The sequence below is a fragment of the Gobio gobio genome, assembly GCF_949357685.1.
Source record: "Gobio gobio genome assembly, chromosome: 13".
Taxonomy (NCBI): Eukaryota; Metazoa; Chordata; class Actinopteri; order Cypriniformes; family Gobionidae; genus Gobio; species Gobio gobio.
The window spans coordinates 51873176-51892958 of record NC_137106.1 but is presented as its reverse complement, the minus strand read 5'-3'; the positions used below and the strand labels follow the sequence as shown (position 1 = coordinate 51892958).

The window sequence follows — 19783 nt, the reverse complement described above, 5'->3', positions numbered from 1 at the left end:
ACACAGACGCAGAACATGCAGGAGTAATATTTAAATAGTATTTCTCAGTTTATTATTTACAGACACTAGTATATATTCGGCTTCAGTCTGGAGCCCTGCGCTTAAATGAACACGGAAGCGACTGAACGCAGCTGCTATGGTGAGCTATTTTTAGAACAGACCCGCGGGCGACTCCTGTCATTGACCCCTGAGTCTAAGTCCTTCTTCTTTTTAAACCCAAAGTGCTCCCACACATCTGCTTTTAAGCATGAAGGCGCTGGATTTATATTCGCCGCCATTTTTTTGAATCTCCTCGCTCTGACTCCGTGTGTGAAGTTAGTAGTGCGGGTAACTTGCTCTACACCGATACTAGCGGCTGGCTGACCAAATCGCTCTTCCTGCAACGCAAATGGGGGTAAACACGGGGATTTGAATGGGACTTATGTATCGATACTCACGGCTTAAAAATCGATACTTTCTTGGGAGAAAAAATATCGATTTATATTGCAGAATCGATAAAATTGCCCAGCCCTAATTTCGTGACACAATAACAGTAGTATTTTTTAATATCGCGGCCGCACACAACCACTATGAAAAGCGCAAAAGGACGCGCGTCAATTTCTCTTCAAACGCTTGCTTTATACGCGTGTCCATCTCGCTTTGGACGCGCAAACGCATTCAAAGTTCAAGCATCAAACTAGACGCTAATTTGACGCTCTGTTCACGTTTGGTGTGAACGCAGTGTTAGTGTTTTGCGTATCTATGGCAACAAGACTTTTATAACGTGAATCCAGGATGGCTGTCGTGAAACACTTAAATGTTTCCCTCACCTAAGAGAACTGTTTAAGAGATTATATGCAACACCCTTAAGTTATTCTCTTAGGTAAGGGGAAATCGCCCCTTAAGTTCATACTTGATGGTGTGGGATTACAAATTTAAGAAAGTACATTGCATTTAACATTTACGGTAAAAATGATGATATGAGATGAATTAGTCTGCTATGCAAATCTTCCAGACCTGTTTTACTGATTTCAGAGGCTCTAGCAAGAGTCTCCTTTCCTGCCAGACATGTTTTCTCTATTGTGTTTTAAATGAGTCAGATAACTGAGATTCCACCTTTCGGAGCCCAGACGTTGCCCCTTTTGTCTTTAATGGCTCTGGGATGGCTCTTGGAATTGGAGTTCCTGGCCAGTATCAGCATGCGAATAGTTATGCTGATTCAATGGGACTGGTAGGGATTTCATACTAGGGTGTGTCCTTTACCTACACAACACATGCATTCCTTTGTTTGAATGTCTCCTCCCCTGCTGTATAATCCCTCCCCCTGAAATGTAGATAAATTGCATTATTTAGTACTGTTAAATCAGACTGTTTTCGGATGACCTGCAGCACAGAGAGTTCTCATTAAAAGAATAACTTCTGTTTGATCCCGAAGTCTCCTGGTCTTCATCTTCTGAGTTTCCTACACTTTAGAAGATAAAAGTTCACAACAATGGAAAAACTTAAGGTGCTTTATGCAACTGGGCACTGGTCCGTACGGATCAACTGCGATCCGTTGCACCCCTAATAATTAATGAACACACTGGTCTTCCCAGAGATGGAGAAAAATCCTACTCCAGTAAGTAAACGTGTCCCTGTCCCCAAAAATGATGGTCCTCAAAAGCGCCTCCCTCCGCATTTTCGGATGGTTTATTTTCTGTACACCCCTGGTTATTTTCCAGTTTACTGACGCGAAGCAGCTTTGAAACTGTATAAATGTATTGTGTAAAGCACTATATAAATGTGACTATTAAAAGAGTTATGACACACCAGCCAAAGGAATACCAATAACATTACAGAACTGCAAGAGCAAGAAAAGAGAACAGAATTACTATAAAGCAGGGCTCTGAACCGGTTCAAGGAACGAAAACGAAAACCGGAAACAAACTAAATTTTAAGAGGAACAAAACGAAAACGCAATTTGAATCGTTCTGAACAGAAACGTTAATTTGAAATGACCATTAATCGAGTAAAAAACGTTATTTTATCATTCTCTTTAATATTTTAATTTGGCAGTGCCCAATCATGAATAGAGTAGTACAGCATGTGATGTGACGGACCAAGCGTGAGTGAAATGTCCTCTGTGAATCTACCGGTAACGCGCATTTACACGCCTCAAGTACATTTCTTTCCCTGCTGAGCTCTACAATGAAAGCGCAGGTATTGGAGGACATTATTTTCGTACGTTTAAATAAGCAGTCCGGACTTTAAGCTCAAATAGTCTGATTTAGGCTAGTTTGTGGATTTCGTTTAAGCCTATCCAAGTAGGCTATAGCATCTATCAAACATTTGTCCTAAAGTCTTTCAGATTGCCAATACAGGACAGCTCAATGTTTTCTATATAGACGGTTGATGCTTCGTATTAAATGGTGTTATATTGCATTAAATGATCAAGCTTTATTAGCTGACTGAATTTGATTATGGGATGCAGTGTTGTGCAGTGTTTGCTTTGAAATTAGCAGTTGACGATGCATTAAAAGAGCAATGGTTATCCAGTTTATTTATTCTTTATTCATGCAATTTTTAAAACAAGTCGTGTTGAAAAAAAGTTATGTACAGAGAATGTTATCACTCTTCTGAAAAGAATAGGCATATAGAGGCCACTTTCCGCTCATTTATGTAGTTTATGCTTTGTAATTAATGCATGCATTTCTGTTGTGGTTTTAAAAATGTTATGAAATAAATATTCAAGTTTAATTATCATGCGTTATATTATTATTGAGTGAAAATAAGTCTTTATTTATACATATTTGTTTAAAGTATAGGCTAAATTAAAATAACGTTATTAACCGTTATTTTTTCAAATCAAACCGTTTTCGGAACAGTAATGTTTAATGAGGAACGCAAAAACAGAAACGCTATAATATCGATTCTGCCAGGAGTGAACCGATTGATATTTCTTTCCGTTTTTTAGACCTGCATAAAGAGCTGAGCTCAAACACACACCGGTCAGCGTATCGGAGTCACTGTGATCATGTGAGCAACAGAAATGAGCCCAAAAGGCCAGACTGATCACGCTGTCCTTGGGTGCGAGAGTGAGTGAGTGCTTGAACACTTACCCAGAGTTCCCAGGGGCCGTGTCTGTATGCACTGCTCTCACAGGTCCGGGTCGGCCCCCAGGAGCCAAAGTCAGACCCCCTCTGCTGAAGAGCCCATTGGACAGGTTCAGATTAGTCAGCTGCGGAAAACAACAATCATCAACACTGCAAGCAATGGCTTTCTTCCTCAGCGTTTCCAGCACGAATATCCAAACATTTGAGAAGCAAAATGACTTACAATATTAAAGGATTAGTTCACTTCAAAATCAACTTTCCTAACCCCCGTCTCATCCAAGATTTCTTTCTTCGCTTGAAAAGAAATTACGTTTTTTGAGGACAACATTATATTTAAATCAGGCTTATTTTTTTAATTGCAAGCAAAAATAATCATGTTTCTTGAGTCTGATTTCTGAAGTGTATCTTTTCACAGAGAAAACATCCATTGAAATTAAAGCAGTAATAAACGCACGCGTCTTGAAAAGAAAGAACTTCTTTTTTTAACATAAAATTGTTAATGTTCAACGCTTTGCAACCTTTTTTAATGAACCGCAGGAAAACCTCTACAGACTGGTTGTCATAAATGTTACCAGATTATTGGTCCTTTCTCTAATATTACATGGCTGTATTTTTAGTGCTAGCAGTCAAAAATAAAACTTGGAGAAATATTGAAACACTGAATGATGTTTTTTTGTTCTTACTGAGAATCATCCATAAAAGAGTAAAGCTACATTTTTAATTTGCAGGTATAAGGTGGAATAACATTCACAGCATAATACTCACTACTCTTGAGTACTTTTTACTCCTACTTTGAGTAGTATTTAGGACAGGCACTTTTACTCTACTAGCACTACATTTTTAGACAAGTAACAGTACTTTTACTTGAGTAATCTTCCCACCACTGCAGAGTATGCACAATCGTGGAATTGAAAGTGAAAGTAAACAGGAGCGCACATTCAAACGCGATTTCAATACGTTCCCGCTGTTTGAAAGCGGCTCCCAGAGGCATGCGAATTTCTCCCAATATAAAAGCTATCTCGTTTATTCGTTAACTTTGATTATGGTATTATGGTTATTGTTTGCACTTAATATCTATGATCAGTTTGTGGGAAGGAGTTCAGTTAGGAGGTCATCAGAAGGTCTGAAGAGACAATCATACAGGACAGAAGCCAGTCGGTTGAGTTTTTGGCAAAACCTTTACAGTGCTTGTTGTCTTTTACTGCATATGATAATTCATCATTGAGGATAATACTACGTAAAAATCTCGTCTCGTCTCATGAGATAAGTGTCTCGTCACACCCCTAGTATACATGTGTTTATTATTTTTAAATGTCGATGGTTTGTCTATGTGTAGATCAGACTCTGTTCCCCATCTAGGATCAGCTGCACTGATTTGGACCTTCAACCGTTGGTTCCCACTGAAGTAGGGTGACCATATTTTGATTACCGAAAACCAGGACACTCGGCCCGGCAATGAGATACTCAAATGATATTCAAAGTTTACTCAAAGATGCCTTATTAATTTCAATACATTTAAAGTATGCCCCCTCTGTATGGATAGAAAATTGTTATATTAGGGCCAGGACAGGACTTGAAAACAGGACGTTTGGTCACCCTACATTGAAGTCCATTATGTGGAGAAAAATCCTGGAATGTTTTCCTCAAAAAACTTCATTTCTTTTCCACTGAAGAAAGAAAGACATGAAGATCTTGGATGAGACGGGGGTGAGGAAATCATCAGGACATTTTCATTTTGAAGTGAACTAATCGTTTAAGTCTTGTTAACCGAAAGATGTATCAAAATGAAGCGAGTTTTTGTCAATGGGGTCAGAAAAATAACCATGATTTCCCTTTTAACCCTCTGGGTCTCTTGGTTTAGGGGTTGCATTGGTCGTCTTCCTGGTCATCAGTGACCGGACACCTAAAAATGAAACTTCCTCCGCTCCAGTAAAACCAATGCAATTTATTTTTCTTCAATAATATTTTTCTTTTTAATTTTGTATTTTGAGATGATTTGATGGTATTTTTTAATATTTATGCAATAATGATGGTCTATTTTTTCCATTGAAAATTATACAAAACATTTTTTTATTTTTTATTTCAGGTTAAAATAGAGACCAGGCCTTCAAAATAAATTTTTTTGAAGGCAGATTAGCCCCTCTTTTGGAATTATTTAAGAAATCCTGCACCCATGAGTGCAATCACTAGAGTCTCTATGGAGAGGCTTGAGAATTCACTAGTTCTCTTTTGAACACATTTAATGATTTGAATAGATATTTAAAAAATCTCAAAGACTATTTATTATAAAGTTTTAGATTTTTTTTGTTTGGTAGAAATATAGATTTTTTTTCTGTGAATTTGTGTTTTTGCAGATTTCTCATTCATTTCCTATGGTGGTCATTTTTGACCGAAGAGAGTATTTTTTTTTACGACCAATTAGCATGCTCGAATCATGCCCTCAATTTGTTTGTGTGTTTACAGACCTAATGCTAGAAAAGTCACCAAGTTTCATATCATTCTGATGAAGCTGTGATTTTTAAAAATTCCAAATGTGTTTCATAGGTTGTTTTTCATAGGTGTGTGTGTGTGTGTGTGTGTGTGTATAAGTGTGTGTGTGTGTATAAGTGTGTGTGTGTGTGTGTGTGTGTGTGTGTGTGTGTGTGTCAATATCACACTCTTGATGTGTTAGTGTCACTGCTGTGTACTTTTTTCAGCATTGTGGCTGATTTGTAGATTGTACACACAAATATTCAGAGAATTTTAGTGTTTTTGCTGATTTCTCATTCATTTCCTATGGTCAGTCATTTATGACCGAAGACAATGAACGCTACTTTTTTTTTTTACAACCAATTAGCATGCTCGAATCATGACCCCAATTTGTTTTGTGTGTTTACATCCCTAATGCTAGAAAAGTCATATCATTCCGATGAAGCTGCGATTTTTAAAATTTCAAAACAGAAAATGTTCCGGTCAGAAATGACCGAAGAGCACCAGAGGGTTAAGTTTACTTTTCTTAATCAAAACTTAGAAAACAAGATGTCATTCTGCTCCTTTAGTAAACGCATCTTGATTTTTAAAGTCGGTATGAAAGGGAATTTTTGATACACATGCGCACACATGCATATTCAGTTGTATTTGAGAAACAAACTATGGACAATTTCTGTTCAAATATCAGTGTAATCTTACTGGATGATCAGGCTTATGTTTATGTTTCTATTATTCATATCTTCCTGTTGACTGTGGACCTGACTTTATTAAATCATTGTTGCCATGACACAAGCAGAGCTAAAAGCTTGACCTGTGCATTCTGCACTCATCTGTGTGTTTAAGTGTCAGGCCGGCGAACGGGAAATGTCAAGCATTCTTCAGAGGCAGGTGTTTAAGACCTCACTGAAGGAGTTTATTTTGAAAGAAGGCAGATTTGAGCTTATGATCTGCAGTACTGTCAACAGATATGAAACCCTCACTGCTAAACAGCACATTATTTCTGCAAGTTCCTTGAGCTCGCAGACGTTTCTGACAGTAGTGAAGATCAGGATGAGACGGATTGCACAGTATTTCACTCATATTTCCGCATCTGCAGTTTATAGAAAAATGACTGAGCTTGTAGTTTTTTATCACCCTCCTTTCTTTAATATTTAAATTGCCTTCCTTTTTGTATTAAAATCCATGTATTCCAACAGTGAAGGCAAACGAATCCTGTTAAATGTGCACTGAGGTAAGCTTTTCTGTTTGGACTTTATCCTGAAACTGTGTGTGTGTGGATGCAGGAGGTCAGAATCGCTTGTTCAGACGTTATATTTTTTTCTCTCATACTCGTTTTGTGACTTAGACTGTAGTTATGTTGTGTGCAGATTGTGTTTGTTGCTACATTGTTTGATTTGCTTGTTTTGTTAATATTCACTCTTTGTTAAAAAAATATTTTTTTTGACATTTTTTAAAGCCACATTTGACTGGCTATCTCCAGACCAAGCTCATTGTTTTAAGATTGAACATTGGTCTGTGGAGTCTGCTCTGCATTTGTACTACACAAGAGGCGTGATAAACGGGCATAGTTCAAATGACTCTGTATGCAATTGACCTATCGGTAAGCCCCGCCCCCTTAGTTACTGTTGCTAACTCGGACAAACAAACGGAGTTGCTATATCTTACAGTGACAGCTGTCAGTGTGAAAACCGCATCCCAAGATGTGTTTGGACAGAGAATGTAGCGTATATCCGTCTGAATGATGGACAAACTTTACTGATGGTTTATCAAGTTTATTATGTCCTTTTTCACTCCAAAAAAATCATCGTAAGAGCTGAACAAACAAAGCATAAGAAATGCGCATTAACGTCTCATTCACAAACTCTCTCTCTCTGTGGCATTACCATTAACACACACAGCAAATTACACAAAAACACTCACAGTAAACAAACATATACACAGACCGTATGCCTTTTCGGGGGTGCAGTTAATAACTGGGAAACTTTGTATCTGCAAAACAACTCCGATAAACTCTTCCTTTCACTACCTGTAGACTATAATACCCATCCAAATAGGAGAAAATGTAGAGCTTAAACATTTAATTAATTTACATATAACCAGTTTAATATGGAGAGGCACTGAAATGTGTTTTTGACCTACAGTGTTACATGTCGTGAGGACAGTTAGTTATTTCGGTTTGTATGTTAGCAGGGACTTTAATCGTAACTTAACGAGAGTTTGACAAACAGAAAATCCTCTCAGGACCTGGAGTCAGTGTTTCAGTTCCTCAGGCACGACATTTGAGCATTTGTGTAGCATAAACACCATCAAACCGATGAGAGCTTCGGATTTTCCAATGTTTCTCTATGGCGCTGAAACCTAAAGATCCCAGCGCAACTGATACTCAACTGCTATTGGCTCATCTGCGTTCGAGGGGCGGGGCTTACCGACAGGTCAATTGGATAGTCCTTCAACCAATCAGACCACAAGAGGTGTGATCAACGGGCATAGTTCAAATGACTCTGTACGCAATTGGATAGTCCTTCAAGCAATCAGACCAATGATCCATCACTTCTCTTTCCGTCATCGTTTTAAACCCGCCAATAGCACACCAGGTGGATAAGCTGGTTTGTGATTGGTTCCCAGCCTGAGCTACGGGTTTACCCAGTCTGCTGCCACACGTATTTCATTACTTTTGTGGTAATGGCTGGAGTTCTACCATGGACTCATGGAGTCTGAGTCGCTTTAACATTCATTTGGGAACAAAACATGCGGCAACCATCTTCACATACTTGAGAATTTCGATTTCGCCTCATTCGCACGTCCAGTTCACGCGAAAGTGGAATCAAAATGTTGATGTGTCCAACTAGATGCGATAGAAGCGAATTTTACGCTCAATTCGCGTAAACGAGTTCGGTGTGAACACAGCACTAGTGATTCAGTGCTACCACGTCGCTCTCTCTCTCTCAACAAGACTTTAGACACGGCAGGAATTGAGCGTTTCGGCCGTTTGACGCGCGTAACGTGTGATTTGCGCAAGTTGAAAAATCTGCAACAATGAGGATAAAATCATGTGTGGATACCCGGAGCTGTACGACACATCTTCATACTTTATAGAAACAGAAATAAATAGGATCTTGTTTGGAAGAAAGTGAGTGAGGAGGTCGGACAGTCTGGTGAGTTGTAAAAGCGCTCTTTACTCAATTTGAGCAATAACGTTACATATTGAGACAACAAGCTATAGCTAAAGCCGGCAAATTGAGCTTATTCACCGTATTTTAAAACAATCCATGTCAGCCATTTCACAACGAGACGAGCCGCTGGCAGAAGCCCCTCCCATGACGCGAATTCGCATCTGTTGTGAAGTGAATGGCACAAATGAAGCGAGTAAACTGTTCAATCGTCCAACTACACGCGAACAGCGCAATTTATTCACACAAGTCGCGTCTGGTGTGAACGCACTATTAGTGATAGCAAACTTTAAAACCTGCTAATGTCTACTTTTGGCTGTAATTTCTTTAAAAAAAATTCAAGTATTAATTTATTTTTACCATGGTATCGAGTATCGTGTACTCGATCGGGTTTCGGGTGGTATTGGTACCGACTACTAGATTTTTGGTACCTTTATATATATATATATATATTAGGGCTGGGCAAATTAACGCGTTAACGCTGGCGATTAATTTTTTCAGCTTAACGCGTTAAAAATATTTAACGCAAATAACGCAGCGTCCGTTTTTATATCCATTTTTGCTTAGCGTTACATGATCACCACGCTCCTATTCATGTAAATGCTACAAGACACAAGAGAGCGCGCTGTATGCCAGTGTCCTGTCTGTGTGTGTGTGTGTGTGTGTGTGTGTGTGTGTGTGGATGCGTCTCATGTCAGCTAATCAAGGGATACTGACACACACACACACACACACACACTCGACGCATAGACTCACGTCAGTTTCCTGCTCACATCGAGTTCTCTTTTGCTCTTGAACAACCAATAACACAGAGGATTTTGAGTATTCTCATATTAGAGTCTTAAATGAGTTAAATAACGTCTTAAATGAACTTAAAGAGTTGAGAGGAAATGAGATGCGCGGGACAGCGCGTGAGATCCGCGGCTGTTCTTAAAGTGACAGTAGCACTGATGATGATGTCATTAATGTTCATCAAAGAGCAACGGGAACAGAGAAAAGTGTAGCTTTAATGATGATTAATCTATATTTCATTTATTATTTATGCAGTTAAGAAAGGTTTGATAACTATTACATTTCTGTATATATATATAACAGGGAAGGCCATGGGTAAATATAACATTTATTATTTTGAGTTTATGTAAAGATTGTTTTAAGTTCACTTAAATTAAAAGTTGTTTTTTTAAAGCCTAATAAATGTGGAAATTGGGAGCTTTCAGTTATACTGTAATGTAACGCCATTAATGTTTCATAGAGACATCAGTGATACTGGCCTTCATTCATAAAAACATGACAATACAACACATATTTAAAATATGCTGTCTTTAAATTGTTTATACATTAATTTGGAGAGTAACCGAAATTATTATAATATCAAAATATTAAAAACTTAAAATATTAAAAACTTGCGATTAATCGCGATTAATTACAGAAAAAAATGTGATTAATTAGTTAATATTTTTAATCGATGCCCAGCACTAATATATATATATTTTTGCAACTAAACTTTATTCAACATCTGCAAATGAGTAGTTTTATATTCCTCCGTTGTCTTTAATTTGATTATGATGTTTGCAATGCTTCATGGGATTGTAGTTCTTACACAGAAGTGCACAGTCTTGTACTTTTTGTCTGATTTTCCTTGTTTTGTTTTGTTTTGTTTTCCCTATGGGAAAAAATGTATGAAAAAATAAATACTTCTGGAACCTGCACCACTCAAATAATTGGGTGCTGTTGCACTCTATTGCAATAGTATTATTTCTTATTTTGTTTAATATTTTTTAATTTGTTGTAATAATAATCATAATAAAAATACGAATTATTATTAAATATTGATATAGAATCATAACATTTTGGCCAAATTGAAATGGAACTTTAAATAAATAATATTTCAAATCACAATTTTTATCAGTAAAAACACATTCATCCCTATTTTCAAGTCATATTTGGAAAGTGCCTGGTGTTTCCCTCTCTCTGTCTCTTCACCCCATGTCTAAATATGGCTAAACATTTAATTTGTTCCAGTAAAACGGATGTTTTTCCATTAATGAGGATTAGTTTTGATGGTGAATGACTGTATTCTCCTGCACAGAGGGAACAGCAGCAGAACGAGACTTGTGTGAATATTGCAGTGTTGAACTCAATCTATATTTGGAGCTACTGTAAATGGTGCGAGGTGAACAAATGTTATGCTGGGTTTGTGCAAATGACCCGTGTTGAGGCTGAAAGGCTCTTTATGAACGGCTACATGTGGACTGGCAGAGGTCATGAGGGAAACTTGTCCTGTCTTTGAATGCAATGATGATAAAGCAAGAGCAATGCGATTTCCAACCTGCTTTAAAACTCGCTCTTAAAATAAAAAACAGAACAAACACTCGTAAGGCTTCAATTGCTTTATTTTCACTCATTTGAGCAGTCATTATTTGAATGAGGTGTTTAAAATGGCTGCCGGTGGAGCCAGATTTCCAAAGCAAAGAATGCAAGGTTGAAAATGCCAACCACTTCTGGCGCTTCATAAAATGATTCCCACAAAATTACATCGAAATCAGGATTTGTTATCGCCAATTAACGCAACGTTCCACTGCCTTTCCATTTCAAAGGCAAAACAATATGACCATAGTCAGTGTCTTGTATACAAATGGGAGTTTCTCACCATATACACATTACACACACTCTATCTCTATACATAGATCTATTTATACGAAGCGTCATGTAGTTCCAGACTTTGCCAGAAAGGCCAATTTGAGTCGGCTGATGTATTTGTTCAAGCTCTTAAGCAGTAGAGCGGGAAGGAAAATCTCCAGCGTGACGTGACGAACTCACAGTAACTAAAGTAAACAGCTTCTAGAGTAACATCAGGGAATCTGTGTGGTCTCAGAGCCCAGAGAAACGCTTCAGGTGCTCAACGGGGAAAGGGGGGCATGAACTGATCTCACCCTTGTACTTGGTGCCAGTTTGTAACATTCTTTTATTTATAAGAATCAATTAGTTGTGGAGGGGAACTGCCTGCTTGTTAAATATCAAGAGAAAGCGCCTCCCCTGTGGAGCATCTGATAATGAGACCACACACACACACACACACACACACAGTCGTATCCTGCTCCAGACAAACACACTGTGTCTCTGGATCCGCCAGCTTTATTCAGACACACTCCAGATTCTACAGCCCGTCCGCCCAAATGCCAAGGGTTGCGCATTATAAACAATCACACACTCCGGGCCCTATCACACACACGCGCAATGCGAAGTTCTCATGTTCATGTTGTAAAAATATCAAACGATGGGCGTCTGGTCTGAACACCAGGTGTGATCAGGAGCATTGGTGACAGAAAACCATTGACCATTGACCAACACACACCTGCTCTAACGTCAATAGTGCAGTGTGTTATTTAAAGGGTGTGTTAGTGATATGAGCCTATAGGCGGTGCACAACACACACACACTGATTATTACACACACAGGGATGCGCAGCGCACACACACACACACACACACACACACACACACACACACACACACACACACACACACACACACACACACACACACACACACACACACACACACACACACACACACACACACACACACACACACACACACACACACACACACACACACACACACACACACACACACACACATTTTTAACCCTTAATCGTCCCTCAAGTAGGGTTTACGTTTGAGTCCCTTGGGGTCAAATAGACCCCAAACTTTTACAGAGCGATTGCATAAGGAAATATAATTTTTTTACATGGAAAACTATATATAATTTTTTTTATTTACTTCTCAACTATACATTTATGCTGTGTTTTTGTGGGTATTTGGTAGTGTTTTACCTATTTACTGCACAAATACTTAACTATGTCATAAATTGGCTTATTAAAAATATTTTTTTAAATGAAAAAATCACTTGAATGATGATCTTAAATAAATATAAATAGTTTTTGGACATTGCTATATGTGTTAGGGATAGAATACCGCCATCTGTAGGTTTGTGGAAAAACTTTAGGAATTATAGTTAAAGAGAAAGAGTGCAATGACCACATTATCCAATAGAGGTCCATAGGGAAGTTATGCGAAAGTTAAGCTGCCTTTCATCTTTCTTTTATTTGCCCTTTTCCCTCTCTTTCTCATGATTGCTCCATGTTGCATTTGTGCTCAAGTATTTGTCCTTCATTTATGTTTGCAATTTTTTCAGATTTATGCCAGTTTTGTTGATTTTATTTGCCGATTTCAATAAAAATACTCTCTGTTGCAGTCACACACATGTGTGTGTTTGTGTGTGTGTGTGTGTGTGTATGAGATAGAAAGTTTGTTCTACTTTGTGCTTATGCTCTAGGACCAGACCTTGATATAAATGTAGAAATTTTCAGATTTATACTGGATTTAGTTAATTTTTTTTGACAAAAAAAGTGGAAAAAAAAGTTTTTTTTACACTTTCCCATTCATTTTCAATGTGGGGTCAATCTGACCCAGAGGGACTTAAACAGTGAAACATTTTTTACACACCTTTAGAACAACCGAATCAAGCCCAGATTGTTTGTGCATGTTTAGATTATTTAGGAAAAGTCACTGAGTCTCATGGCCCTGAGATGAAGGAACACTTTTTAAAAATGGAGGAAAAGTCCAGTGGGGTCAGCTGGAGCCCAAGGGACGATTAAGGGTTAAATATTAAAAATAAAAGGATTCCTCTCTGGAGAAGCGTTCGGTCTTTCCTCTCGCAAATTCCGCCGTGGTGCGAGCACAACTGGCTTTTAAAGGGAAAGGGAGATGAGGCTCTGATTGGTTTATTGCACGTTATGCCCAAAACACACCCATGCCTCATTAAGAGACGAGGGACGACCCTTTTGGACCATGAGCCGGACGCGTCGATCGTTTTTCCCGCCGTTAAACTAGCAAAAGTGCATTCGGACACACCCTGATGCTGCGTTCACACCAAACGCGAATAGAGCGTCAGGAGCGAGTGATTTCTAGGGCTGGGTATTGACACAAATTTCACAATTCAATTCGATTTCGTTTCACAAGCTTTCGATTCGATTCAATATCGATTATTTTAGATATAGGCCTATATCAGGTATAATACATGGCCAGTTTTCTCAAGGAAAACACATCTCTGAACTAATGTTGTAAACTATGGAAGTCAGATGTACTACATTAGCCTACTAATATTGAAGGTAAAAATGAACTAATTTGTATACAAACACTTAAATTACACTTAATTATTTTAGTTTTTTATAATAATAAGTTATAATATTAACTTTACAGTTACATAATCATATTTCTACTCCAATTAGGTTTTTTTTTAATATAAACATTTGGCTGTCATAAAAACTTGCCAGATTTATTCATAGGCTACATGCATTAAATATTGAAGAACATTCAAAATGACAATCAATAGCCTATCTATGGTGCATATAATTATCAAAATGCTCCTCTCTAGAGTTCATTTTTCTAGCTGACTAACGAGTTTATGGACACTGGATATGGCTTTTCTGAAGTAAATGACGTTTACATGCCATTTTACTGACGTCTTTCTGCGGTTCAAACACTTGAGCTATTCTATGTGACATGATACGGATTTCGGTAAGTTGTCCTGTATCTTTTAACACACTTTCAGATGCTTATTCATGTTTATTTCGTGCTGTAACTGGTATTAAGGCGGAAGAGAAGATCCGTTCATGTTTGCTCCGCGCTGCTGCTTCTCTTGAGCTGAACTGCGGCAGAGCAGTATTTAAGCTTTTGAATTTCGTAAAAAATAGATTTATTGGATGGGAGGTGCGCTACAATGTTTATTTCATTCATTAACTGTAAACAGGATGACTAATCGATTCTTGCGATTTAAGAATCGATATTGTTTTGTAAAAGTGAGAATCGATTAAAATCGAGAAATGGATATTTTTACCCAGCCCTAGTGATTTCAATATTAAGTTGAATGGAAAGGCGGAAAAAAGGAGCGTTTACGCGTGTCTGGAGGTCCTGCGGCGCGATTCGCGCGGTGCGATGGACGCGATTCCACCTCATTCGCTCGTCCAGTTTTGCGCGAGTGGTGCTTTTTGTGCATTCAGGCGTTTGAAGCGAATTCGTGTCTGACGCCCGAGTTGAAAATGTTGAACTTTGCCGTCTATTCGCGCTGCATTAACCAATCAGGAGCCTTGATATAATCACAATCACAGACACATCCGATGAGCGCAATGGCCAGTCAGAGGCGTTTACGATTCTGCTCAACAGCGCTCAAAGCGTTACATTTTTAACATTTCAGTACCGACTTGGTATCGCGGTCAGTACTTTTACAACACTAATGATGAAACATATCCACATCGCTATGATCAGATGCTTTCTGAATGGCTGTTTTCTCATTTGATAATTAGAAAGTTCAAAAGAACAGCATTTATTTGAAAATAGAAACATGTTACAAATTTCTTTACTGACATTTCTGATCAATTGAATGCGTCCGTGCCTAATAAAATAATGTTTTTATTCTTACAGACCCCAAACTTTCCTTTATATATTAATTTACAGCACAGACAGTCCAAATGAAGTGTTCCGACCAAGCGGCTCCTCCCGCAGTTTCTCCTGAAGCCGATACAGAAGTGAGTTAAACTGCAGTTCATGGACTGGCCACTAGAGACAGACTCCAGAAGGAGCAGAATCTCATTGAGCTCATGTTAAAATGGCCGACTTTACAGCAGAAGAACACATGTTTACAGTCTGGGACAAACTGTGCTTTTGGTCTGTACGGCTAATGTTGCCCTTCATGACGACTGTGAGGGGGGGGGATTATTTCATAACTCATTTATTTACATTATATAAAGCCTTAAAGGGTTAGTTCACCCAAAAATGAAAATTCTGTCATTAATTCCTCACCCTCATGTGGTTGGACACCCGTCAGACCTCCGTTCATCTTCAGACACAAATGAAGATATTTTAGTGTAAAGCTGATGCTGAGAAAGGCTTCAGATAGGCCTCCATTGGCATTCAGTACATTTACACTCACAAGACCCATAAAAGGCACTTAAAACGTCGTTACAAAGTCCATCTCACCACAGTGACTCTACAATAATTTTACGATGCGACGACAATAGATTTTGTGCGCAAAAAAAAAATCAAAATAACAGCTTTATCCAGCTTGTTCTTGTCTTCCGTGTGTGTCTCCACGACGCATGCGCGAGAATATGAGCAGATCCGGCGTTCAGACACATGACCCAGAAGAGATTTGTTCACGAGCAGAGGAAGACGCGCGTGTCTAAGCTGTTGAATTCTACATTGATCGTGCTTTAGGTCTCGGTGTAGTTCTCAAAATGGAGCTTAAGTGTGCATTTCATGGATTCCCGAACGCCGGATCTGCGTCTTATTCTCGCGCATGCGTCGTGGAGACACACACGGAAGACAAGAAGAGGTTGAATAAAGTCGTTATTTTGATTTTTTTTTGCGCACAAAAACTATTGTTGTCGCATCGTATAATTATTGTAGAGTCACTGTGGTGAGATGGACTTTGTAACGATGTTTTAAGTGCCTTTTATGGGTCTTGTGAGTGTAAATGTACTGAATGCCAATGGAGGCCTATCTGAAGCCTTTCTCAGCATCAGCTTTACACTAAAATATCTTCATTTGTGTCTGAAGATGAACGGAGGTCTGACGGGTGTCCAACCACATGAGGGTCAGTCATTAATGACAGAATTTACATTTTTGGGTGAAATAACCCTTTAAAGTCCTGCATAATTAAGGCGTTTGTCTGCTGTCTGTTAGTCGTCAGCTCAGCTCTGCCCACGTCCCGCCTCTTTGCCCATTCTCTGCTATCCGGGAGTGATTCGCTGACAAGATGGCGACGGCCAGCTCGACCCGACTTTACGCTTCAAAACTGGTTCCGACTGTAACATTTGAACGCTTGAGATGGAGGAACAGACAGTATTTGTTGTGTAAATGGTAACTCACATGTTGCGTGAGGAGGCTGATGTGGCTGGATGTGCTGTACTGGCGAGCCGCCTGCTTCTCCACCAGTTTGCGCAGAGCAGATACGATGGCCTGCTGGTTGGACTGGGCCTGGGCCGTCAGCGAGTCCTTCTCTTTCAGCACACCAGCAGAACCAGGCCTGGACTTACACACACTGGGCTTCTGACTAGCTGTCAATCAAACAAACATAAACCAGTGCTTTAAAATCATCCACAGGTGCACAGATGCAAATCACATTTCATATTTGGAGGAGGGGAAGAACACACAGCCCGGCTGATTGGCAAAAAAAGGCCTAATATGTGATGATGCTAAATATACATTAAAACACTCCATCACACAGTGTTGGGGAAAGTTACTTTGAAAAGTAAAGCATTACAATATTGTGTTACTCCCTTAAAAAGTAACTAATTGAGTTACTTAGTTACTTTTGTAAGAAAAATAATGCGTTACGTTACTTTTGCGTTACTTTTTCTCACCTGGGCTGGGCTTGTTTTTTTGTTTTGTTTTTTAATAGCAAAAAAAGTCTTTTTTTTGTGCAAATGTAAAGACCTCTTCATACCAAAATTGAAATAATAAGCCTCAGGCTGAAGTAAAAATGTGCTGCCATTCTGGATAATGGAAGAATAGGACGCAGGAGAAAAACGTTTTACCAATAAAAACTAAAAATCTAGTAATTTTTGCTCATGGGTTAACTGAATCATCGAAGGTCAGCAGCAAGACATTAGTCAATAAAGGTAGATTAAATGCATAAAAATATTTGTTTTAATTAACATTTAATTATTGGAGGTTCGCATAGTACTCTGATTTTGCATTTGACTGATTTTAGTAATTTTGAGGAGTACAGAATCTTTCTTGTGCAAGTGAGATGAATAAATGCTCACATTTAGTCTAGAACTACAATAACCCTCATGTTCTCACACACACACACACACACACACACACACACACACACACACACACACACACACACACACACACACACACACCTCTGCACTTATTTTTCTCAACATGGGGGCAGGAGAGCTGTCAGTCAAATTAATGTGAAAAAGTAACTCAGATATTTTGTTGTAAATTTGAAAAGTAATGCGTTACTTTACTAGTTACTTGAAAAAGTAATCTGATTACATAACTCAAGTTACTTGTAATGCGTTACCCCCAACACTGCCATCACATAAAGTTGTTTTTTTTACAAAATAAGAATGAAGATTTCTTTCAATATTATATCAGCTCATCAGTTTTACTGCACATATCAAAATAACAAAATCAGTCAAATGTCAAACGTTTAGGATTTAATGACAAAAAGTACTATAACTTGCAAAGGATTGGAAAAAAATATATTCAATACTCTATTTAATGTCTATTTTTGTCTTGTTTTCCAGTACAAATATATCTAAACATTCTTAAAGGAATACGTCACTTTTTTTGAAAAAAATAAAATAAATAAGAAACAAGTACTGGATTTAATTCCTCAACACAATTCAGGGGTGTGTTATCAATCTTTGTAGTGTTTAAAGGGTTAGTTCACCCAAAAATGTAAATTCTGTCATTAATGACTGACCCTCATGTGGTTGGACACCCGTCAGACCTCCGTTCATCTTCAGACACAAATGAAGATATTTTAGTGTAAAGCTGATGCTCTGAAAGGCCTCCATTGGCTCAATGCACTTTACACTCTCAAGACCCTTAAAAGACACTAAAGACGTCATTACAAAGTCCATCTCACTACAGCGGCTCTACAATAACTTTATGAAGCGACGAGAATAGTTTTTGTGCGCAAAAAAAACCCTAAATAACGACTTATATAGTGATGACGATTTCAAAACACGGCCTCATGAAGCTTCGAAGCGTTATGAATCAGTGAGTCGATTCAGCAGTTTGGAGTGTTATGAATCAGTGAGTCGAATCAGCAGTTTGGAGTGTTATGAATCAGTGAGTCGAATCAGCAGTTTGGAGTGTTATGAATCAGTGAGTCGATTCAGCAGTTTGAATCGCCAAATTTCAGCAGTTTGGTGGTTTGACACGCGATCCGAATCATGATTCGACTCACTGATTCATAACGCTTTGAAGCTTCACGAGGCCGTGTTTTGAAATCGTCATCACTATATAAGTCGTTATTTGCGCACAAAAACTATTCTCGTCGCTTCATAAAGTTATTGTAGAGCCGCTGTAGTGAGATGGACTTTGTATCGACGTCTTTAGTGTCTTTTAAGGGTCTTGAGAGTGTAAAGTTGAGCCAATGGAGGCCTTTCAGAGCATCAGATTTACACTAAAATATCTTCATTTGCGTCTGAAGATGAACGGAGGTCTGACGGGTGTCCAACCACATGAGGGTCAGTCATTAATGACAGAATTTACATTTTTGGGTGAACTAACCCTTTAACCTCTGCTAAGTTTACCGTGTCCTGCAGAGGACGGGCGGGACGATCTGTGGCTGGACAGCGCTTTAGGCATGAAGGCGTTGGCGGAGGCAGGATGGGTGTGGTGGGCGAGGGCTGGTCCAGTGGGCTGGTTCCGTGCAGCGGCCCATGTGGCGCTGGAGGAGGTGTTGGCCAATGGGTGTGGGGGCGGCTGGACGTAAGGTGGCGGTTCTGGGGCTGACAGTAGGGGGCAGTGCTGTAGCACAATCTGTCCACAGTCTAAAGCTGGAGAGTGTGTTGTTTTTGACAGAGCTTTCCTGTTTCTGACCACAGAAGTGTGATTCTTGCTTGGCTCATCTCGCCACATCTGATCAGGGGCAGTCGAAGCACTGGGCGGCACTTCAATAACGCTTCCGTCTACACTTTGCCTTTTGTTTCTGATGTGTCCATTTTGCAATGAGCTGCATTTGCTTTTGTTACCGTGTTTCGTTGCGCTACAGTTTTCCGTGCTCTGGGTTACATTAGAGTCTCCCGTCAGAGTTGCGGTACTGTCAGTTATTTGGGTTTTGCTGATGGATTCTGCATTCTCCAAACCAGCAGAGGCGCCAATGCTGACACATGCAGATGCTTCAGGAAAAAGACAGAGCGTTAGTAGCAGTTCATTATTACATCCTGCTAAAACAAACCAGGGTTCCCACTCTTTTTCAGCAACCATTTTCCAGTCCTTTTCCAGGACATTTTCAATTTTACTACGGCGGGAATAAAAG

The 19783-nt window shown here is 39.0% G+C and overlaps 1 protein-coding gene across 1 annotated transcript in view; it reads right to left on the bottom strand.

Moving 5' to 3' along the window:
• The window catches only part of ttll5 (tubulin tyrosine ligase-like family, member 5), a 241876-nt gene that overhangs the window by 81889 nt on the left and 140204 nt on the right, over positions 1 to 19783 (bottom strand). The window contains exons 25-27 of the mRNA XM_079833468.1: positions 19056 to 19643; positions 16642 to 16829; positions 3078 to 3196 (exon numbers count right to left, since the gene is read on the bottom strand). Coding sequence (XP_079689594.1) covers positions 3078 to 3196; positions 16642 to 16829; positions 19056 to 19643 — 895 coding nt within the window. The remainder of the gene's footprint in view (positions 1 to 3077; positions 3197 to 16641; positions 16830 to 19055; positions 19644 to 19783) is intronic.